The sequence below is a fragment of the Felis catus genome, chromosome E1 (assembly GCF_018350175.1).
Source record: "Felis catus isolate Fca126 chromosome E1, F.catus_Fca126_mat1.0, whole genome shotgun sequence".
Classification (NCBI taxonomy): Eukaryota; Metazoa; Chordata; class Mammalia; order Carnivora; family Felidae; genus Felis; species Felis catus.
Genome location: NC_058381.1, coordinates 47,367,504 through 47,390,328, shown reverse-complemented (window position 1 = coordinate 47,390,328; position 22,825 = coordinate 47,367,504). Strand labels below are relative to the sequence as shown.

Sequence of the window (22,825 nt, the reverse complement as noted above, 5' to 3'; positions counted from 1 at the left end):
AGCTGAGAAGTATTTTTAATAATACGAACTATTCTGAGCGATACTTCTGGATAAACTACTGAGAAAGACGTTTCTTAGGAGATCACACCCCATTTGATCCAATTTGGACCAAATTCAACTAAAGAAAAGCTCTATTTTTTTAAATAATAAAGTCCCAGACTTGAAACGGGGATTGTAATTGCAATTGGTAGGCCAGTTTTTAGGTGTCTGCATATAGGCTGTTTGAGCCACCTTAAGAACGATGGAAGGAATTTAAACAAACAGTGCCAAATGATGTCTTTTAAAAACTTAAAAGTCAGTACCCAAAAAAGGCATATATTTTTTTATAGACCTGAAAGCAAGACAAGTACTTTTTTTTTTCTTGAGTTCTAACAGCTTAATTCAAAGGAGGGATGGTACCGAGTTCCTCTCGAAGGCAATGGAGTGTTCTATTGAGAGACTACTGCCAGCGCACATAGCCTTTTAGTCTTTGGCGCACAAACACACGTACTAAGAAAAATCTATCAGGACAAAAGGATTAGGAACTACAGTGAATTTGCTACTTAAATGTTTCCATAAAATTACAGATTGTGGCCAATGAAATTCTTCTTAACCTTTTTTGCCCAACTTGGGATTCTCCGTCTTACCACCTCCTGTGCACACACACCCCCGCCCACCACTGCTCTCACTGGAGCCTCACTTGTCTCTCGTTGCAACCTGGTCTTGAACGATGGCCATAACCCTGGGCAGCTCCTAAAAAGCTGGCCTGCTTGTGTTTGCCGGGACGTACGCACTAACCGTATGACCACGCGTCACACAGATCACACGGTTCTGCCGTTTTGTGTGTTTCCAAAACTCAAACTATCATCAAATCAGTCTAATCAAACCCTAACCCTAACCCTCAGGCTTCTGTCAAAGTGATGTGTTCCCCTCCCTTTTAATCCAAAGCTATTTATAGAAGAACCCTTGTAACTATTCTAACTTCCAACCATCCAGCCGATAATTTATCCGTTTGGCCGTTTTGCAATTTTCCCCACCGTGTTGGTCGAGATTACCACTTAGCTTTTTCACACTGAAAAATTCTGCCTTGGTTTTTGTGACTGGCACAACTTATGTCTGTTAATCTTTACTCTTAAAAAAAAAACAGCCAGAAGCTCTTCAATTGCTGCTTCCTCTACTGGCTGATAGTCGGTGCTACAACGCAATTGATCCATTCCCAAGAAGCAATTCTACCATGATTTTTAGTAAGTTTTAGCAAGACTCACTTTTGGAAAATTCTCTAAAAAATCCCTGAATAACGCTTTACCACAGAACAGTCAGAACCTCTCCAATGTTATTTTATCCCTTAACCTCCCCCCCCCCCCCGTTTGGGACACACCAGGTAATAGTATCTCCCACACAATCAGATGTTACATCTTAATGCTACTGCTGCTAACTTCCTTGTGGATGCTCTATCGTCCTGGCCTCAACATCCTTCATGTATACAGTGCTTCCGTGTGCCATCAAGACTGTCTAAAGACACATCTTGAGCTCCCGGAGCGCATCTCCTTTAGGACCACATAGGCTGGTTTTTTTCCCTTCAGCTCAGTTCCTGTTTATCTTTCCTCATGCAACCATGGATTCAACCATGGATTATCCGTGTCTCTATCCACAGGTTTCAAATTAACTGATGTGCAGCTTGGTCTTCTGAAAAAAAATTGTTAATGTCTTTGTGGACTCCAGTATAAAATCGATATTAAATACAGCTAGTGATTCTACCTTTTGCAAACTAACCGGCAAGTGTTTAAAATTCACATATTTGCAAGCTGTCATTGACTATTGGTTCCAGGGTTTTTGGAGTAAGTTCGAGAAGGGCTTTTTCCTAAACCTTTAGAGCTGAGTGAGGCTAAAAAAACAAACAAACAAAACAGGTGCATCCAAGATCTGATTTCAAGGCAAGATTTACTACTTGACAAACACAAACATGATACTTGGTCTTAATAGAAAAATGACATCAGATACGCCCAGAATATGTCTAGCATTGGGATAGACATTGTGTTGCCAGTTCGGCACACAACATATGTTTTAGGAGCAGGGAGGCATGAAAACAAACTATTTCTTACATTTTGGTACATCAGGAACACTTGGTTGAATAATATTTTGCTTGAATTAAGCCCGTTAGTACTTTTTAAGTGTAAAACTTTAATACTTGTCTTGAGCTCTGACCCTAGTGTTTGATCTAAATGACATTTCATATATGTCTTCTGACTAGTGCACTTACTGTTATGTACAGAATTTAAAATGTGATGGTTTTAGTATGAAATTTGGTTTGATACGCGATATAACCTATTCAAAGTTGTATATTTAAAATCAAGGAAATGTTTTTTTGTGAACTATTTCTACTGAAGAATGTATTTAAATTAAAATAATTAAAAATAAACACCATGAAGCAGTGATCTGTTAACTGGACAGGTCAGTTATCTGAGCCGTGTGAGTAAGTGCCCCTAGAGTTGAATAACTTTGCCAGGCAGCTCAGAAGCATACCACGGAAGAAGCATTTTGTAAATAAGAAAGTGGCAATTTCAGGATTCGAGCTGGAACTACGCAATCACTTCCCGAAGGAGCTGTGTGCCCCACTCCACAGGAAGACCCCATTACACGAAGACAGACCTTGCCTGTCTCGTTGCTGACAGCCAAGTCTCTTATGATCCAGAAGGGCAAGGACAGTAGTACATTTCAAACACACTGGGTGTGAATTGCACCTTGAACTTGCCCATCCCTTTTTCGGTTAAATCTCTTCACATAGCTGCTGCTGCTCCTGAGCAGGCCATCTCCTGGCCTGAGCCGTCCTCTCAGGACCTGAAGGAGAGCTGTAGGGAGCTGCCGTCTCTTATGGTAGATGTGACCCATCACAATATACCTGCTGCCTAAAAAAAAAAAAGTAACCAAAATGTAAATTCACAGTGTCTTTTAAAAGCCAAGGAACAGAAAATGTTGAGACTGTCAAGAAATGCCTAAGCTTGGGGCACCTGGCTGGCTCATTCGGTGGAGTGTGCAACTCCTGATCTTTGGGGTTGTGGGTTCGAACCCCATGTTGGGTGTAGAGATTACTCTAAAATCTTTTTTCATGATTATTTTTATTTTAGTGAGAAGAGCACCCGTGAGCGGGGCGGGGTGGGGGGGGGGGCGAATATCTCAAGCAGGCTGCACGCTCAGCGCAGAGCTGGAAGCAGGGCTCAATCCCAGGACCCTGGGATCAGGACCTAAGCCAAAATCAAATCAGACACTCAAGGGACTGAGCCACCCGGGTGCCCCCAAAATAAAATCCTTAAAAAAAAAAAAAAAAGCCTAAGCTTGAATCTATTATCTTGCTGCATATGTTGATTCTCAGACATTTCACCCTCAAACAACAGGTGGAAACAGTCTGGTGACCTTTTAGAAGATAACCAGATAGTCAGCCTGTAACCTGCCAACATGACAAAACAAAGGTCTTAATCACAATGTATCAGGAGGATTTTCCAGAGCACACCTCTAGGAGGATGTGGGAGTGGGTATTTCCTACCCCCCACCCTCCAAAAAAAGACTTTTCTAAACTTTTCCGAAAAGCCTCTTAGGCATCCCTCTGGCAACGCTGTTTCATCACTCCGTTTGTCAACAAAAAAAATCTGAGTGCCCGCTTTGTGCCAAAACACGCCGTTCCCACCTTTAAACCAGAAGCTCGGGGGAGGCTGGTGGAGCTGGAATCGGAGTGACCGAAATAGATACCTGTCGTCTGCAAACCATTCATTTTCGAGTACTCTCCCCCACCCACCGGTACTGGGGTGACCGACAGACGAGGCTGTGGCACCCAAGCTACAAGTGGTGACAAAGTCCGTATAGAAAGTGGTCAGATCAGTTTCAATACCAGGTTTAAATTCTGGACATGGCTTATTGCAGTTGGAGGAGTCTAGGGCTAAAATGTGGACTCGGAAGAAAAACCCGTCCGGAGTGATGTACAGGCGGTTCATCTTGTACAGCCCGTCCCGGTCCACCAGAAGAGTCACCAGCCGGATCCCTGTGCCGAGCACGTCCACGTCATGCACGATTCCGTTCACTGCTGCTTTCAAAAAACAAAGAGTTTGGAGAAACGCATTTCCTCTCTTTCCCCAGTGAGTTTTGCACACACCACGAAATAGTCCACACGGGTCTGAGGACTGCAGGATCGAGTGGGTGGGTTTCTCCAGGGTCTGCCCTTAGGGGAGTCCGCGAGCACAGCCCGGCACTCTGGGTTCGGAGAGGCTCGCCTCGCGGCCAGGGCTCTGCAGCCCGGACCCGGGAGGAGCTGCGGGGCGGGGCTCACCGAATTCGCTCGCGCAGTAGGACTCGCGCTCGTCCAGGTCCGTTCTGCAAGCGCGCTCGCAGGGCTCGGTGCCGGGTCCCGCGTCCCTCCGCGGCAGGCTGAGGCGCGGCGCCGGCGGCGGCGGCGGCGCGGGCGCGGGCCCCGGGGGCGGCGCGGCGGCGCGCGGCCGGTTGGGGTGGGCGGGGCCGGCGGGATCCTCGGCGGCGCGCGCGGGCGGCCGCGCGGCCGGGAAGCGCAGGGCCCGCGAGCGCGCGCGCCGCGGGGAGTCTTCCAGCGCGGGCACGCGGCGCGGCGAGGCGCGGTTCTCGGCCTGCGCGAGGCGCGGGCTCGGCGGGCCGGCGGGCGCGCGCGCGGCCTCCCGGAAGCCGGCCCGGTTCTCGGCGGGCGGCGGGGGCTTCCGGCGTCGCGGGTCGGACCAAGCGCGGGGAGCGGCCTCGGCTGCGCGCGGCCGCCGGGGGGCCTCAGGGACCGGCTGCGCCCGGGGCCCCGGCGTCTCCTCCGCGCTCGGGCCGCCGCCGGGGTCGGGCTTCCTGTTGTGGGGCGGCGAGGCTGTAGGGGAAAAAGAGGAGAGGCCGGGGAGGCCGTCAGGGGAGGAGAGGCCGGAAGGGGAGAGGAGACTCTGTGGGAAGGGGAGGAGAGGCCGAGTGGGGACGGGAGGGGAGGAGGGGCCGAGAGGGGAGGGAGACCCAGTGGGAAGGGGTGGGGAGGCCGAGTGGGGAGGCCGGGGAGGTTGAGGGAGGTGGGAAGGCGGGCTGAGCCGACGAGGCTGCGGAGGGGAGGAGAGGCCGATGGCGGGGGCGGGGGTGGGAGAGAAAGGGCCCTGGGGGAGGAGAGATGGGGGACCGTAGAAACTTAGCAGGCACCTGCGAGAGGAGCGATGGGGAGGCCGGGAGCCCTGGAAGTGAAGGAGAGGGAACGCGAGGGGGAGACGAAGGCGCCCCTGTGATGAGGGGAGGGAAGCCTCCCCGGCTTCAGGTCCGAGCGGAGCACGGGTTTCCTAGGCCCCGCAGGAAGACCGAGGTGAGGGTCTTGCCCTCTGAGAACGAGGCCAACCAAGGAAGAAGTTCTCACCCCATGGGAACATTGCATTTTGCTAGGGAACCTTTTCAAATCTATAGCTTTTAAAATTGCACCAACCTATCTGTTCTAAGGGCTAAACACAACTGACGGCTGTGGTTAACAAACTCTTTTTGCCGTTTAATATATATATATATATATATATATATATATATATATATATGTGTGTGTGTGTGTGTGTGTGTGTGTAAACATCCGCCTTTTTGCTATGTACAGTTTGTTGAGAAAGTACCAAGAGCAAACCCCAGGGGGAAAGGTCTCATATTACAGGTTCTCCTAATTGTTTGAGCGCCCCTGACAACAGAACTATTTGGTTTTCCCATCCGTGTTTACACTGTCATCTTGGTCTCTGTGAGTGGATTTTTATCTGGCTTCTTGGACACCACATACTAGTAAACCACAGCTAGGAAAGATTTTTAAAGCATGGCTGGGAGGCAGAGGTCCCTGGTTAAGTATAAAAGCACACACACATCACTTACATTCCCCCCCCCACCTCCCCGCCCTGCCCTGGTGGAGGAAAACCAACAAACAAAAAAAATATCTTCAATGATTATGGCATGAGAACAAATTTTTAGAATTATTAATGATTTCCCCCAGCTCTGCAGACAGGTTAGTGAGCAAACTTCAGCCAGCCTGGGAGCTGGGCAGCCTTCCATGCCCAGTTACACAATATCACCTCCCCGTTTGCCTGGGTCCCAGTGCCCCTCCAAAGGAGGCACAAGAAACAGTCTTTATTTTTCTTTTTCAGTTGTTTCAACGGCTGGTTTTTGGCATTTCTCTCCTCTTGCACTGAAGAGCTTGGTCTGCCGGTTCGCAGCTCTCGCAACACCTCATTTAAAGTGATTTATCTTGCCCAATTGACAATCTCCTTTAAAATCAGCTTTCACCCAGCAATAATAGCTGGTTACAGTTCATGTTTTGCAGAGAGGTTGATTCTGACTCATTATGGCCAACGCTGTGCCATACACAGCTGAATAAAGTTCTGGTGGATATCCAATTCCTGACTGTCAACTGTTGACCTCACAACTGCTTCCCCATTGATATCACCATCTGTTGTCATGGGAAAGATTGTCTGATATTTGGGTTAAATGCCACTGAAGTCATTCAATTTCCATGTGGAAAAATAACCCAAAGTGAATTGCCCCCGTGAGGTGCGGAAGCTATTTTTCCCAGAGATAGTGAATCGAAGAGAACATCCAAATAAAAGCAAAACAAAAACCTCTCCCTGCAGAGAACCCCTGTTTCATACCCTCAGTAACTTATTTTTCATCTCATGCATGAAATTGTGTGTGTGTGTGTGTGTGTGTGTGTGTGTGTGTGTGTGTGTGTGTTTTAAAGACTCAGGTATCCCTGGGCCATTCGTTGGGGCTGCAGTGAGAGGGGAGAAATGCCCGATGTGGGCTCCCCGTCGCCCTCAGCCCCGGCGGGCGCACCCAGCGCCTCGGATCGCCCGCGGGACCCGGGCCCGGGCGCAGGGCGGACCCCGCGCTCCTCGGGGCGCCCGCCGCCCGCCGCGTCCTGCGAGCCCGGCCCGCACGGCGCCCGAAAGGCACGCCGCGACCCCTTTTGACACTTTCCCTCCTCTGCGATGGAGCAACTACTTAACATGCAAAGTTTTCTCCAGCCTGCCCGGCTCGCTCGAGATCATTTCAGTAGCTGAACTGGCTTCTTTCCGAAAAGGCTGCCAGGACACACAAAATCCTGGGGACACATTTTGCTCCTTTCGAACACGAACGCGGACCGGGAGTCCCCTCTCCTGCAAACTCTGACCCCTTTCTCGTCCCGCCCTTCAGCGCGCCCTCTCCCCAGTCCCCCCACCCCCCACCCCACCCCTGCTCCTCTCCCAGGACTCAGCATTTCACCGATCTTACCTTTTCTCTCCGCCACTGGGGCTTCGGGAGATGATCCAACGATCAAACAGAGGAGCCAGAAAGCTCTAGCTGTCATTTTCGTAGACACGGTTCCCAGGCTCTAAAACCGAGCCTGGGCTTTTGCTCCTTCTCTCCCCCCACCCCTTCTCCACACCCCCACCCCCGTTCATGCTAATGAGGGGCAGCCTTTGGGGAAACGGGAATCACTCACTGAACAGACCATTGGAACAAAACCGAGCTGCAGGGATTTCTCTCACTTCCTAAGGGGGGACGAGCACATGGCCTCTCAAAGTTGTCCCTGCGAATGTCCGTGGGCAGTGACAACATCAAATCCTAAACCTGAAACCCGTGTGGGTTTGCGGACTGGGGTGGGGGGGTGGGGAGAGGGTGGGGTGGCAAGTGGAGGGAATAAGGGTGTTGAGGGGCTAAGGGACAGGGTGGGGGGAGAATGAGTGATAGGAAGTTTTTTCCAGATTAAGTCAACAAATAGGCAAATTAGTGCTGAAGACAACTTGGGCTTGTGGAAGGGATTCAAGATGACAGGGAAGAATTCATCCGGGAATGTGTCAGGGATTCTAAGAGAAACCAAACCTAGGTTTGCTTAAGCTATTTTACTATATATGCCATTTTTATATTCTAGAACCAGAAGGAAAAACAGCCTTAAGCAAGATAGCTTTTCTTCTCCTTTCCTTTGCTTCCTTCCTTCCTTTCTTTTCTCTCTCTCTCTCTCTCTTTTTTTTTTTTTTCCTTCTCTCTCAATTGAAATTGGTATCTCCTTGGCTAGATTCATCAAGCCCATGCTGAGTGCCTTTTACCCAACCAGGTGCTAGGAGATAAAAATGAGGAAAACACCTTCCCAGGTCTCTAACGATGGCTCCTCTCCCCGAGAAAGGTAGGTCGGTTTCTCTCTCTCTTTCTCTCTCTAAGAAAAATATACTCATTCACAGCTTAGGTCTGAATTCTCAGAACAGCTCTACACATCAGTCCTGAGCTAAGGACCCTCTTCCTCAGACTGAACAGAAACAGCATTCACCAAAGGGGGCGCTCCCCAAAGGGGGACCTTCCCCAAAGGTAAGCCTACAACCTTGCCACTGTGTGTCTCATTCCAACAGCTTCAAGTCCAAAAGGAAGGGGAAATGCACTGAGATGAATGCATTTCAACTGGAGCGTACGAGCCAGCAGTGAGATGTAGCGCTAAAAGAAATAACAAACTGCACCCGTATCTCATGTCTCAAAAATAATAGTGCTCGCGGGCTGACCAGATTCGGGGGGGGGGGGGGGGGGGATCACGTTTTCCAGAAAGACCCCGGGAGGCTGGGAGAACAACAGGGGAGTGAGAAGGCTTGATTCCACCGCCAAGTTCCTTCACAGGAACTGAGGCTAAGCAGCCGAGGGACGCAAAAACATCTGTGATATTTTGTGAAAGGACCAGTAGGCAAAAGTTGTAAGGTGACAGGCTTCATTCTAATTTAAGAAAAGATATCCTCAAGATCCTTGAGGATCCAAAGATCCTCAGGATCCCCACCAAGATCTCCTAGAAAGCAGACTGCTTTGAAGGGTTGTGAGACCACGGAGCCACGGGAGGCATCCAAAGAGAATGTGATTCAAGGATACCGTAGAACAGGGACACCTGGCTGGCTCAGTCAGACGAGCACGCAGATCTTGATTTCCAGGTGTGAGTTTGAGCCCCATGTTGGGTGTAGAGATCACCAAAAATAAACTTTTTTTTTTTTTAAAGGGATACTGTGGAACAGTTTCCTGAATCCCGCGTATTGTGGTTTGAGGGAGACAGTGAGGTAAATACGTTCATCTAGAGAGGAGCTGGCCGGCTAGTCACAGGCTGACAATATGTTGGAGGGGATCACTATCTTCTGCCGTCCGATCCCCAACTTTCCTCAGCTTGAAACTCACTTATGTCAATGCATCAGATTTGTAGGACTGACTCATATTAACCAAACTCATAAAAAGAAGATGTATAAACCAGAATGTCATTTACTAATTTGCAATGGAGAGGATACAGTAAAGAGGATTCAGCGATCTAATTACTAACCACAAGTTTTCTTGTTGAGCACAACACTGAAATGCAGCTCATGGTGGGCTAATCTTCCTCATTCGGGTTTTAGAGGGGTGAGTTCTCTATTTCCTCCAAAAGAGCAAATCTCTCCAGTTACTGCAAGGCCTGTGTATCCCAGCGTCAATGTCTCCAGCCTCTGGCCAGGACCGGATAAACACTGTGAAATTTGTGTTCTCGAGGTCCAGTTTACAGGTGTCCTCAGATCCCCCTTCTTTCACGTGTTCTTTCTTTAAGTCAAGTGGAATAAAATTAATTAGGCTTAAGCTTTCTCAGTTACAACCACATCTCAGACATACCTGCTTGCATGAGATTATATTCAAGTCTCCCAGATCCAATTTGGGGTGTTCCCGAAACTCTTCTGTTGCAGGAATGTTGTGAATGCCCTGAAGCCCCACACCCTGAAATGTAGAGGCAGAGAGACCTGGCTGGCTGGCTCCCACGGGCTCCTAGAGGCTGCTGGGGTGGCACCAGCCTGGAAGAACTTGCCAGAGTCCAGGGTTGGGTCTGGGGCGGCATCTGACTCAGAAACCACACGAATGGTGCAGGGCACACAGAACTCAAAGAGACTGATCCGTGTAAGCCAGGATGCCACTTTATTAATTTCCAAGGACAAATCAACTCGGGCAGACACGCGCACTCTCATGGCAGCCTGGCTAGCGTTGTCTTTCTATAAACAAGTCACATGAGAAGTCAAATTATCATCAGGGTGCTCGGTAATAGAAACCAGAACAGGGGGAGTTTGTCATAAGATTGGAATGTTTAACGGTATTGGGTTTTTTTGTAGCCTAATGTGTCCGTCTTCGTAATAGGTATATACACTTGTCAGGTGACAGAGTCTAAGAGCCTAACTGCCTTTCTCTCCCCTGCCAATTTCAGGTATGTTTAGTGTATCTTTCCGCTTAGCAAATATTTATTGAGCGTCTACTGTGTGTTGTATAATAAAGAATTTGTGCCAGGTTCCTGGCGTGGAGCTTCTAAACCCCTTGGAATTTCCCAAGCGATAGAAGTGTCTTAGTTATTCATAAGCTTCCTGGAGCACACCTAAGTTTATCCTAATGAGGTGACTCTTGGAGGGCCCCTTGAGAGCCCCAGGATGGGAGCTATCACCAGCTTTCACCAGAAAGGCCAATCCTGCCATTTAGAGGGTCAGGATTTTGAGCCAGCCTGACCTCCAAGGGAGGGAAGAGAGGCTACAGATCGGGTTCAGTTCGATGACCAATGATTTATTCCACCCAGCCTGTTTAATGAGACCCCAAAGAAAATCCATTGGAGCTTCCTGGTTGGTGACCACACCCATGTGCCGGGAGGGTGACACTCCCTAATCCGTGGAAAGAGAACACTGAAGCTATGCATGTGGGACCCTTCCAGGTCTCACCCTCTGTGTCTGGTCATTTAGCTGGTCCTGATTTGTACCCTGGATAATAAAATTGCAGTCATAAGTATAGTGCTTTCCTGAATTCTGCGAGTTGTAGAAAACGATCGCACCTGAGGGAGATCATGAGAACCCCGAGATCTGTAGCCAGTTGGTCTGAATTAGGAGCCGTCTTGCTGTGGACCGTGCCCTTTAAATAGTGGGGTCTGCACTAACTCTGGGTGGTCAGTGCCGGAATCGAATTACAGACCACTGGTTGTTATCAAAATACTTTGTTCCAGACACTGTTTTAGAAGCCAGAAATACCAGTCATAATCATTCTTCAAAAAGAGTACATACAATATTTGCTTTAGTTTCCATTAGGTAAATTACGGTCATGTTCTAGTTCTTTGATTTCAGGACCATCTTGTTGGAGACCGGGGTCTCCCCAGGTTCGTCAGATTTTCGAAGACAACTGCTAGGTTTACTCCCCCCGGGGATTAGGCTAGGTCCTGGGATATTAGGGCATAAATCCTCCCTTCACATGGCTCACAGGCACTTGTGGAAAAATAACATTCAATTATAGTGTTAAATGCAGTATTAAAAAGCTGTACCCGTTAGAGAGAAAGGAGTGGTTGACAATGTGGAGGGCAAGTTAGGGTGGCTGGGGACACCACATAAACTCTGGTTTGAAGAATGACTGGTTGGGGGTGGGGCGCCTGGGTGGCTCAGCCCGTTAAGTGTCTGACTCTCGATTTCGGCTCAGGTCATGATCTTGCAGTTTGTGAGTTTGAGCCCCGTGTCGGGCTCTGTGCTGACAGCTCAGATCCTGGAACCTGTTTCGGATTCTGTGTCTCCCTCTCTCTCTGTCCTTCCCCTGCTTGGGCTCTGTCTCTCTGTCTCTCTCTCTCTCAAAAATAAATAAACATGAAAAAAAAGATTTTTTTTATTTTCAGGACACCTGAGTGACTCAGTTGGTTAAGTGTTCGACTCTTGATAACTGGCTCAGGTCATGACCTCATGGTCATAAGATCGAGCCCTGCATCAGGCTCTGAGCTGAGCATGGAGCCTGCTTGGGACTCTCTTTCCCTCTCTCTGTCCCTCCTCCCCTCAAAATAAATAAATAAACTTAAAAAAAATATTTTTTTATTTTCAATTTTATTTTGTTTTGAGAAGGCTCCATGCCCAATGGGGGGGTCGAACTCATGACCCTGAGATCAAGAGTCACATGCTCCACCCATTGAGCCAGCCAGGCACCACTAAAGATTTTTAAAGAATGTCTACACCCAACGTGGGGCTCAAACTCACAACTCCAGGATCAAAAGTTGCATGTTCTTCCAACTGAGCCAGCCAGGTGCCCCCATGGTCATTTTTAATGACTGAATTCCTAGGCATTGTATTGCTGAGTCGAAAGATGCAATAATTTCAATATTTTTGCCACATATTGCTGAAATGTGTCCCCCAAATATGTTGCGCCAGTTTACGCTGACCGACAATCAGGGTAGGTAGGTAATAATGCCTATTTCTCCTCATTGGGACATCAAATCATCATTATTTGATATCCTTGCTGTTTTAAAGAGTTGTTTTTTAAAGGGCTGCTTTCTGGGGCACCTGGCTGGCTCGGTTGGTATGGCATGTGACTCTTGATCTGGGGGTTGTGAGTTTGACCCCGTGTTGCGTATAGAGATGACTTAAAAGTAAAACCTTTAAAAATAAAAAAAAAAAAACAAATAAAAAGGTTTCTTTTTGTTTTAATTTGTATTCCTTTGAGTGCTGGTGATATTGTGTATCTTTTCATGGATTTATGGGCCATTTGGATTTCTTCTTTGATTAAGTGCCTGTTCTTATTATTTGTCTATTTATTAGGATTTCTTTTGTGACTTTTAAGAGCTATTTCTAGCCCAAGAATTTTAAACCTTTGTCCAGTATATATATATTGCAAATATTTCTTCGCAGAATTTTCGTGATTTCTAACCTGTTAGCGATTTTTTTGCCATCAAACTTTTAAATTTTGTACGGTAAAATACATCGGCCTTTTGTTTATATATATATATATATATATATATACGTATATATATATATACGTATATATATACGTATATATATATATACGTATATATATATATGTTTTTTTCTAGTGCTTATAGTTAAATCTTGATTCCATCTGGAATTTATTTGGATATGTAGTATGAGGTAAGAATCTAATTTATTTTTTTCTAAAATAACTAGAAAGTTGTCTCACTCAATTGGCAAATAAATCCATCCTTTCCTAAATCTGAGATGTCACCTTTAACATAGAGAGTACTAGCATCTAATAAATTTGAGTCTACTTCTAGATTTTCTACTCTGTTCTGTTACTCCCTCTACTCTCGAGCCTATATGCCCACATCAGGACATTGTTATAATATTATGATGTTGTGATATTATAATATGTTTTTCTTTTCAAAAATTGTCTATCACTGTGTTTTGTTTTCCAAATTGTACTCTGCTAAACTTTTAAAATTTTGTTGGATTTTTTCTGAATTTGCTTTAAATGGATAGATTCATTTGTAAAGGAAGTATAGGACAACTATCCTATATTGTCTTTTGTCCATGAAAATGGCATATCTCTATATTTGAGCCTTTTTTCCCTCTGTTAGAACATTACCATTTTCTTCTTCTGAGCTCTAAACATACCTTGTTAAATTTATTTCCTGGATATTTTGTATTTTTGATGTAATACGGAAAAGATCTTTTTGTCTTCTATATATATTTTTAATGTTCATTTATTTTTGAGAGACAGAAAGAGTGTGAGTGGGGGAGGGGCAGGGAGAAAGGGAGACAGAATCCGAAGCAGGCTCCAGGCTCTGAGCTGTCAGCACAGAGCCCGACTCAGGGCTCGAGCCCATGAACTGTGAGATCATGACCTGAGCCAAAGTCAGACGTTTAACTGACTGAGCCACCCAGGCACCCCTCTTTTGTATTTTCTAACTAGTTTTGGTAGATGTATAGAAAAGCTACAATTTGTATACCCCTATATTTTGTATATCCCAATTTGTGTATATCCAAAAATATTCCAAACTATTCTCAACTGATTCCCTTGGGTTTTCCCAAAGAAACCATGTAATCTATAAAAAATATTTCGCCTCCTCTTCTCAAATTTTATGTAATTTTTTATTGCATTAATGAGAACTTTCAAAACCTTGTTGAATACTATCGATCATAGTCCTCCTCTTTGTTCTGATACTCACCATGTCCAGGGGCACCTGGGTGGCTCAGTCGGTTAAGCATCCGGCTCCGGTTCAGGTCATGATCTCACAGCTCATGAGTTTGAGCCCCGTGTCCAGCTCTGTGCTGACAGCTCAGAGCCTGGAGCCTGTTTCAGATTCGTCTCCCTCTCTCTGTACCCCTCCCCTGCTCGCGCTCTGCCTCTCTGTCTCTCTCTGTCTGAAAAATTTTTAAAAAGTTAAAAAACATTTTTTAAAAGATATTCACCATTTCTGAAGAACACTTCAAATGTTTCTCTTTCAAGAGGCTAAAAACTTGATTTTGCTTCAGGTGCATTGAGCTGTTTTTATCTGTACACCTACACCATTTTCACCTTAAGAATCTGCCAAATATTCCTACTGTCTTGTTAGTATTTTAATATTGATCTTCTTTGTAAGTTCCGTGCCCAACTCGGGCACAACCCCACAATAGAGAGCACACGCTCTTCCGCTGACAGCCAGGCGCCCCTTAATAGTGCTCTTCTGATCATGTCTTCTGCATATTTTATCTTCTCGGGGCACCTGGCTGAGTCAGTTGATAGAGCCCGTGACTCTTAATTTCAGGGTTGTAAGTTCAAGCCCCACAGTGGGTGATTACTTAAAAATAAATAAATAAATTGATTGATTGATTAATTTTGTCTTCTCTATCATCATTTTTATCTCTTTATCTTTTCCCTTTCTGTTCTAGGAGACTTGCTTGAATCTGCACGTCATGTCACTGATTTCACGTTCAGTATTATCTACTCTGCCTTTGGCTCCTTCCAATATGGATTTTAAGGCTAGAGAATTCTCAGTTGGTTTCTTTTTTGGTCCATCCTATTGTTCTTTCATCTCAATCTACTGCCTTCTTGTAATTTCCTGATTACAGGGATCATGCATGTCTTGTCATACTTTCCTGAGAATGCGTAACTGTTTCTTAAAATTGTCTTCAGAGTTCTGTCATCATTATTTGAGGTATGCTCTTCCCCTGCACATTTTTAAGGGAAGATCTATATATATTTTAATGTTTATTTACTTTTGAGACAGAGACAGACAGACAGAGCGTGAGCAGGGGTTTGGGGTCAGGGAGAGAGGGAGACCCAGAATCCGAAGCAGGCTCCAGGCTCGGAGCGGTCAGTACAGAGCCTGACACGGGGCTCGAACCCACAAACTGCAAGATCATGACCTGAGCAGAAATCGGAAGCTCAACTGACTGAGCCACCCAGGTGCCCCTAGGGAAGATATTTTTGATTGATATTGAAATATTACAAGCATTTAGAAAGTTATTGAGAATAATACAGTGAATATTCGCATATACATGACCCAGTGTTGTCAAATCATAACAATTTTTTCCATACTGGCTTCATATTTTCTTAGTATTAAAAAATTACTCTCCTTTTCCATTATTCCAAGAATTTTAATGTCCAAAGCGAGATCTAAGTAAAAAAGAAACTACTGGTTAGTTAATACAATTTAGGTATCATAACTTCAGAGTAAACATTTAATTTTTAAAAATTATAAATAGGGGCGCCTGGGTGGCTCAGTCAGTTCAGCGTCCGACTTCAACCGAGGTCATGATCTCAGAGTTCATGGGTTCAAGACCTGCATCGGGCTCTCTCCTGTCAGCACAGAGCCCACTTTGGATCCTCTGTCTCCCTCTCTCTCTCTGCCCCTCCCCCAGTCACACTGTCTCTCTCTCCCTCAATCAAAAATAAATAAACACTAAAAAATTATAAATATAGTTGGTGGTAGTCAGTCTCCAAGATAGCTGGCCCCCAGTGAGACCCACCTCCTGGTATTCACACCCTGAGTAGTCCCTCTCACATTGTAGCAGGACTGGCCCGAGTCACCAACAGCATTTGGAAGAAGTGATAATGTACACTACCAAGATTAAGTTACGAAAAGTCTGAACTCTTATCTTGGGTGTGCATTCTCTCCTTCTTTTAGATCATTTACTCTGGGGAAAGCCACTGCTACGTTGAGAGGGCACTCAGGCAGTCTTTGACAGGCTCATGGGATAAGGAACTGACAGCTTTGGCCAATAGCCAGTTAGAAACTGAGGCCTGCTAACAGCCAATAAGTGAGCTTGAAAGCAGATCCTGTCCCAGTTGAGTCTTCAGATGAGACTGCAGCCACAACCTACAACTTGACTGAAGTCTTTGAGAGACCTGAGCAGAATCACCCAGCAAAACCACTTCCAGATTCCAGGGCCACAGAAAGCGTGATTAATAGTGTTTATTATTTTAGCTGCTAAATTTGGGGGTAAGAATTTATTTTTGCAGCAGTAGGTAACTAATACACAGTTGAAGCCCCCTTATATCCTTCCTAATCCAATTTCCTTTCCTTCCTAGAGGTAATCATTATGCTCAACTTGGGGTTTCTACCATTCTCTTGGATGCTTTCTCCTATCATGACTATACCAACTACTATTGTAAAAATAAATAAATAAATAATTTTGAAGGTTTAAAAAAATTCTGATTCCAAATTTTTGGAACACCCTATATAAACATATACTTGTAGTTCAATAAATAATCTTTTTAAAAAGTAGGCCCCATGCCCAGCATGGAGCCCAATGCAGGCCTTGAACTCATGACCCTGAGATCAAGACCTGAACTGACTGAGATCAAGAGTCAATTGTTTAACTGACTGAGCCACCCAGGTGCCCCTCAAGAAATAATCTTTTATTTTATTTTTTTAAATTCTTTTAAATGTTTATTTATTTTTGAGAGACAGAGGGAGACTGTGTGTGAGCAGGGGAGGGGCAGAGAGAGAGGGAGACACAGAATCCAAAGTAGGCTCCAGGCTCTGAGCTGTCAGCACAGAGCCCAACCCAGGGCTCGAACTCACAAACTGTGAGATCATGACCTGAGCCGAAATCTGATACCTAACCGACTAAGCCGCCCAAGTGCCCCAATAAATAACCCTTTAAATTAATGATAATAAAAGTGAGAAAAGTGTCCTTTCTTAATTTGAGGACTTCCTGGTCTAATGTTACAATGAAATAAAAAAGAACATCTATTGTTAATAATGATTGTTAATAATGATGATTATTTTTAATTAAAAAAAATTTTTAATGTTTATTTTTTGAGGAGAGAGAGAAAGAGTCTCCATCCTTATGACCTCATCTAAATCAAATTACTTCCCAAAGGCCCTCCTCCTAATACCATAACATTGTGGGTTAGGGCTTCAACATATAGATTTTGGGGTAACATAAACATTCAGTCCGTAACAGTGACCCCTTTGTCTGTGTATGATTCAGCAGCGTGAGGAATCCTTAATGGCCAAGGGGCAGTCTCAGCTTCCAAATGAATGGACCAGTGACGGTGTTTCTTGGTCTGAACATTTCCCCCCTGGGCACTAGGACCTCTAGACCCACTGAGTCCCAGATTACTGGCCAGGAAAGCAAACAGTTCTTCAGCGAGTATTTAGGGGTCATAATAGGAGGGACCACTCCCATCTCTCCTTGGTTCCTGGACTAGTGGGTCCTGGCAATGTGTAAGTCCAGGAATGGTGGTGCGAGCGGACACACGGCAGGCAGGGAAGGCAAACCCATACCCAGAACATGGATCTGTCCCTGTGAGGACGAGTCGCTGTCCACACACCCCAGTCTTGTCATTGCAAACAAGGGATTATTGTTTTGCTTCTCGGGTTGTGACCCTCCCTTTGGAGAAGCGCCCTCTGCTGGCCTTTCCTAACATCTGCGGCCATGAGCATCCTGTAATCTGTTAGTTCCTCACTGCTTTTGGTAGCCCTTTCTCCTTTTACTTGAGGGGTTTCAGATGTCTCCTAGTTTCACTGATGATGTTGCATGTGGTTCTTCTCCTTCCTCTTGTTGCTTATGTGGGGCTTCTGAGAAGAGTAGAGAAAAATGTTAACTTTACTGTAGTTTTAATACTGGAATCTGGTAAATTTCAAAGTATGATAATTCTGAATATTAATACTACTGGATTGCATTTTAATATGAACTCTGGCCCTTGTTCTGACATTCCTAAATGAATTTTGAAAATTCAGACTGATACAATACTAACAAATAGCTGTGCTTAATAAAATCTTAAAAATTTTTAAATTCCAAAGTGATCCAGTACAAAAAGAGGCACAACTAACCAAGGCTGTTAGAAATAAGGCTACTGGTCACCCTGGAGGAGGTAGTGATTGGAAGAGGTCAAGGGAGGGCTTCTGCAGTGAGTAATATCCCCTTTCTTGATCTGGGTGCTGATTATACAAGTGTGCTCAGTTTGTGAACATGGTTGAACTGCATGCTTACGATACATGACTTTTCTCTTTGTATGTTATATGTTGGTAGCAATTATGTTTTTAACCCCCAAATAGAACAGCCTATAATTTAAAATAAATCAGGACGCCTGGCTGGCTCAGTTGGTGGAGCATGCGACTCTTGATCTCAGGGTCATGAGTTTGAGCCCCACATTGGGGGTAGAGATCAAAAAGTCATGATCCAGGGGCGCCTGGGTGGCTCAGTCGGTTAAGCGTCCGACTTCGGCTCAGGTCACGATCTCACGGTCCGTGAGTTCGAGCCCCGCGTCGGGCTCTGTGCTGACTGCTCAGAGCCTGGAGCCTGTTTCAGATTGTGTCTCCCTCTCTCTCTGACCCTCCGCCATTCATGCTCTGTCTCTCTCTGTCTCAAAAATAATAAATAAATGTTAAAAAAAAAGTCATGATCCTGGCAAAAGGCTGGTATTTGTCTAACTCAATTAAAAGGAAAGGGAGAGTTTTATGCAAAAAGTTCAAATATCTGAATTTTGCCATATTCTTCCATTTATTAAGCATGCTATTGTAGATTCTAGGTATAATATATCTTTTCCATGGGGAACATGGATTTCTCTAAATAACTGGGCCCACAGTAATATAATGCCAGTGGGTACAAACATCCCCGCTTATATGCCACACAACAAATTCCAGCATTTTTGGGTTCTGCCATTGTTGCCTCGCATGCCAGCCTGCCTCCCATGGTGATGCTGGGGCTGCACAATCAGGCACTAAACTCAACAAGGGCCTCAGCAAGGGCAGCTTCCTACCAAGCTTACTCTGAGCACCCCCAGATGCCTATTTGGAAACACCTTTGACCAACTCCTCAGTTTGCCCCTGAGACTGTTTGGGGACAAAGGAAAAATGATAGGAAATGGGACAATTGGTGAAGCCCTGAAGTGTTTTTTCGTAAGTAACACCAGTAACATATTCAGACCATCCCTGTTTGTCAAGCCTCTAGGAGAGTTCTTAGATTTGGGCAATATTAGGGGACAGATTATTCTTTGTATAATGTCAAGGACACACACCTTATATTCTGAAACGTAATGAGAGTCTGTGACCTTTAAAAATTCACAATCTAGTGGGGTTTTTTTTGGGGGGGGGCATAAGTTACTGCCAGGAAACAGGTGTCCTGAAATCCACCACTAAATCTAAGCCAAAACAGGAAAGGAAAAGACTTCCATTGATATCACCATGATCGGACGTGTAGATTTGGGCAGGTGTATCACTCCTGGACCATTGAAAACTTTGAGAGGGAGTCTGCTGAGACGGGAAAGGACTCCTTCAACTATGCCTGGGTCTTGGATAAACTGAAAGCTGGTGTGGTATCGCCATTGAAAGCAGCAAGTATTAGGGGTGCTCTAATATGGGGGGCTCAGTCAGTTAAGTGTCTGACTTTCGGCTCAGGTCATGATCTCATGGTCCGTGAGTTCGAGCCCCACGTCGGGGTCTGTGCTGACAGTGAGGAGCCTGCTTGGGATTCCCTCTTTCTCTCCCTCTCGTTCTCCCTGGCTCCTGCTCATGCTGTCTCTGTCTCTCTCAAAATAAATAAATAGATTGTAAAAAATTAAAAACAAAAAAACCAACAACCAGAAAACAGCAAGTATTAGGTTACCATCATTAATGCCCCAGGGCACAGAGACTTTATCAAAAACATGATCACAGGCCTATCTCAGGCTGACTGTGCTGCCCTGATTGTTGCTGCCAGTGCTGGTGAATTTGAAGCAGGTGCCTCCAAGAATGGGCAGACCGGTGAGCATGCTCGTCTGGATTACACACGGGGTGCAAAACAACTCATTGTGGTGTTAGCAGAGGGGGCCTACAGGACCCTCCCTACAGCCAGAAGAGATATGAGAACATTAAGGAAATCTACACCTACATTAAGAAAATTGGCTCCGAGCCTGACAGTGGCATTTGTGCCAACTTCTGGTTGGAATGGTGACAGCACGGTGGAGCCAGGTGTTAACATGGCTTGGTTCGGGGGGTAGAAAGTCCCCCATAACGGGGCAGTGCAGGGGAACCTCATCGCCTGAAGCTCTGGGTCGCCTCCTGTCACCAGCTCGTCCAACTGACAAGCCCTGGCATCACCCCCTCTACATCTGCAGGACTCATGGTATTGATACTGTCCCTGTGGGCCATGTGGAGGTCGGTGTTTTCGAAGCCGGCCCGGCAGGCACCTTTGCTCCCGTCAATGCTGTGACTGAAGTACGGATAAGTAAAGTGAAAGAATAAACCGTTGAAATGTACCATGAAGCTTTGAGTGAAGCTCTTCCTGGGGACAACGTAGGCTTCAATGTCAGGAACATGTCTGCCAGGGGCGCTTGGGTGGCTCAGTCGGTTGAGCGTCTGACTTTGGGCTCAGGTCATGATCTCGCGGTTAGTGAGTTCGAGTCCCGCGTCGGGGTCTGTGCTGACAGCTCAGAGCCTGGAGCCTGCTTCCGATTCTGTGTCTCCCTCTCTCTCTGCCCGTCTCTCTCAAAAATGTGTCTGCCAAAGATGTCCATCACGCCAAAGTGGCTGGCAACAGCAAAAATGATCCACCAGTGGGAGCAGCGTGGCTTCATGGCTCAGGTGATCATCCGGAACCATCCGGGTTCACCTGTGTGCATAGGCACCCGGTGCACGTTGCTTGTACATTTGCCCAGCTGAAGGAGAAGGTGGATTGTCTTTCTTGGAAAAAACTGGAAGGTGGCCGCAAATTCTGGAAATCTGGGGATGCTGCCGTCACTGATACGGCTCCTGGCAAGCCCGTGTGGGTTGAGAGCTTCTGCGACTATCCCTGTCCAGGTCGTTTTGCTGTCCGTGACGGGAGACAAACGGTTGCTGTGAGTGTCATCAAAGCAGCGGACAGGAAGGCGGCTGGCAAGGTCTCAAGTCTGCCCAGAGGGCTCAGAAGGCTAAGTAGATATTATCCCCAATACCTGCCACCCCAATCTTAATCAGCAGTGGAAGAGTGGCCTCAGAACTCTTTGTCTCAATTGTCCATTTCCGTGTCATAGCAAAAGACTAGTTGCAGATAATGATGCATCAGAAAACCTTCAGAAGGAAAGGTGTGGACCGTTTGTGTGTGTGTGTGTGTGTGTGTGTGTGTGTGTGTGTGGCAGTTTTAAGTTACTAGGGATTTTTTTTTTAGTATTTATTTATTTATTTATTTGTTTATGATTTTTAACTCAACAAGTGGCAATTTTTTTCTTTTTTTAAATGTTCACTTACTTTTGAGAGAGAGAAAGAGACAGAGCTCAAGCAGGGGCGGGGCAGAGAGAGAGAGGGAGCCATAGAATCCGAAGCAGGCTCCAAGCCCTGGACTGTCAGCACAGAGCCCCACATGGGGCTTGAACTCACAAACTGCAGATCATGACCTGAGCTGAAGTCAGACATTCAACCGACTGAGCCACTCAGGTGTCCCTATTTATTTTTGAGAGAGAGAGAGAGAGAGAAAAGAGAGAGAGAGAGAGAGAGAGAGAGAGAGAGAGAGAATCAGACAGACAGAGATGGAGAGAGAGAACCCTGTGCAGGTTCCACACTGTCAGCGCAGAGTCTGACGCAGGGCTCAAACTCACGAACCGTGAGATCATGACCTGAGTCGAAATCAAGGGTTGGGTACTTAACGGACTGAGCCACCCAGATGCCCCAAGTTACTAGTTTTTAAAATCAGCAATTTTTAATGGAAAGGACTTGCCCAAAAATCTGTCTCAGAATTTTGAAACCCATTAAGACAAAGTTCAATGAGAAAAGAAAAAAAAAAAAATCCTGGTCTATGTCACCTAAAATCAACAGTAGCGATAGACCAATTAATATGGATTACTAAAATCGAAATGTACAAATTTCATGCTGAGGAAAGGTAGTGGCGCTTCAATGGCTAGCCAGCACCCATGCCTCTTTTTCCTTGTAAGGAGTTACCTCTTTGCCTTAACGGATGACTTGGTGGGAGGGTAATTCCCCTGTGGTAATTCCTCCGACAGGAGGAAGATCCATGCCCCGAGCTGGGCCCCAAGCACTTGGCCGGAACCTGGATTCTGGAGCAGGTGGCCGTAGGATGAGACTTATTACAGCTCTAGGCAAGTGACAAGTGCCAGTGATGACAGCAGTGGCGGCCTCCTGACCCGGTGTTTCTGGCTCTGAGAGTCGCTGTGCTTTCACCTTCTTACTTTTCGGGGGGCCGTTCGTGTGTCTTTGATTCTTGCCGGTCCCCAAGCGGGGTGGTCCAGCTTTGCCCCGCTATTTAGCGAGCACCTCTCTTCCCCCATGTCTTTCCCAAGAATTATCATTTGCTTGGCTTGGGTTGAGCTGGTTGGTTTCCGTTGTTGGCACCTAGAGGGAACTGGCAAAGGAGCCTGAGAAGTTGTTTGGAAAACCGAGGAAATGGGATTTCCTGGAAGTCTGGGGAAAGAATGTGTTTCCAGAAGGAAGGACTGGTCAGGGCTCCTGGTTGGCTCAGTTGGTAGAACATGCCAAGGTCGTGAATTCAAGCCCCACGTTGGGCACATAGCTTACTTATAAAGAAAAAAAGAATCATATTTAAAAAAAAAAAGGAAGGATTGGTCAAGAACTTCAAACTTGGGGGTAAAGTTAAGGAAGATAAGAACTGGAAAGGTGTTTTTTTTTTTTTTAATTTTAAGTTTATTTATTGAGAGAGAGGGTGGGTGGGGGAGAGGCAGAGGGAGACTC

The 22,825-nt window shown here is 46.0% G+C and overlaps 1 protein-coding gene, 1 long non-coding RNA gene and 1 pseudogene across 2 annotated transcripts; 2 read left to right on the top strand and 1 right to left on the bottom strand.

Annotated features, from left to right (window-relative positions):
* Window positions 1-1,901: 1,901 nt before the first annotated feature.
* Window positions 1,902-7,401, bottom strand: CE1H17orf58 (chromosome E1 C17orf58 homolog). The gene is made up of 4 exons (XM_003997070.6): window positions 7,246-7,401; window positions 4,298-4,846; window positions 3,863-4,054; window positions 1,902-2,885 (listed from the first exon to the last, which is right to left on the bottom strand). The coding sequence occupies exons 1-4, from the start codon at window positions 7,319-7,321 to the stop codon at window positions 2,695-2,697; spliced, it is 1,008 nt and encodes a 335-aa protein (XP_003997119.2). The 5' UTR covers window positions 7,322-7,401; the 3' UTR covers window positions 1,902-2,694.
* On the top strand, window positions 3,986-6,596 carry LOC123382007. Its single transcript, XR_006589728.1, has 2 exons — window positions 3,986-4,106; window positions 6,123-6,596. It is a non-coding gene; the product is annotated as an uncharacterized LOC123382007 (long non-coding RNA).
* Window positions 7,402-8,115: 714 nt separating the features above from the next.
* On the top strand, window positions 8,116-21,231 carry LOC101085673 (annotated as a pseudogene).
* Window positions 21,232-22,825: the final 1,594 nt, after the last annotated feature.

Bases quoted from the DNA above. Each gene is read 5' to 3' on its own strand.
- CE1H17orf58 (XM_003997070.6), bottom strand. From the start codon at position 7,321: ATGACAGCTAGAGCTTTCTGGCTCCTCTGTTTGATCGTTGGATCATCT. The intron at 4,847-7,245 runs GTAAGATCGGTG...TTTCCCCTACAG, and splicing joins CCCAGTGGCGGAGAGAAAAG to CCTCGCCGCCCCACAACAGG. The intron at 4,055-4,297 runs GTGAGCCCCGCC...TTTTGAAAGCAG, and splicing joins CTACTGCGCGAGCGAATTCG to CAGTGAACGGAATCGTGCAT.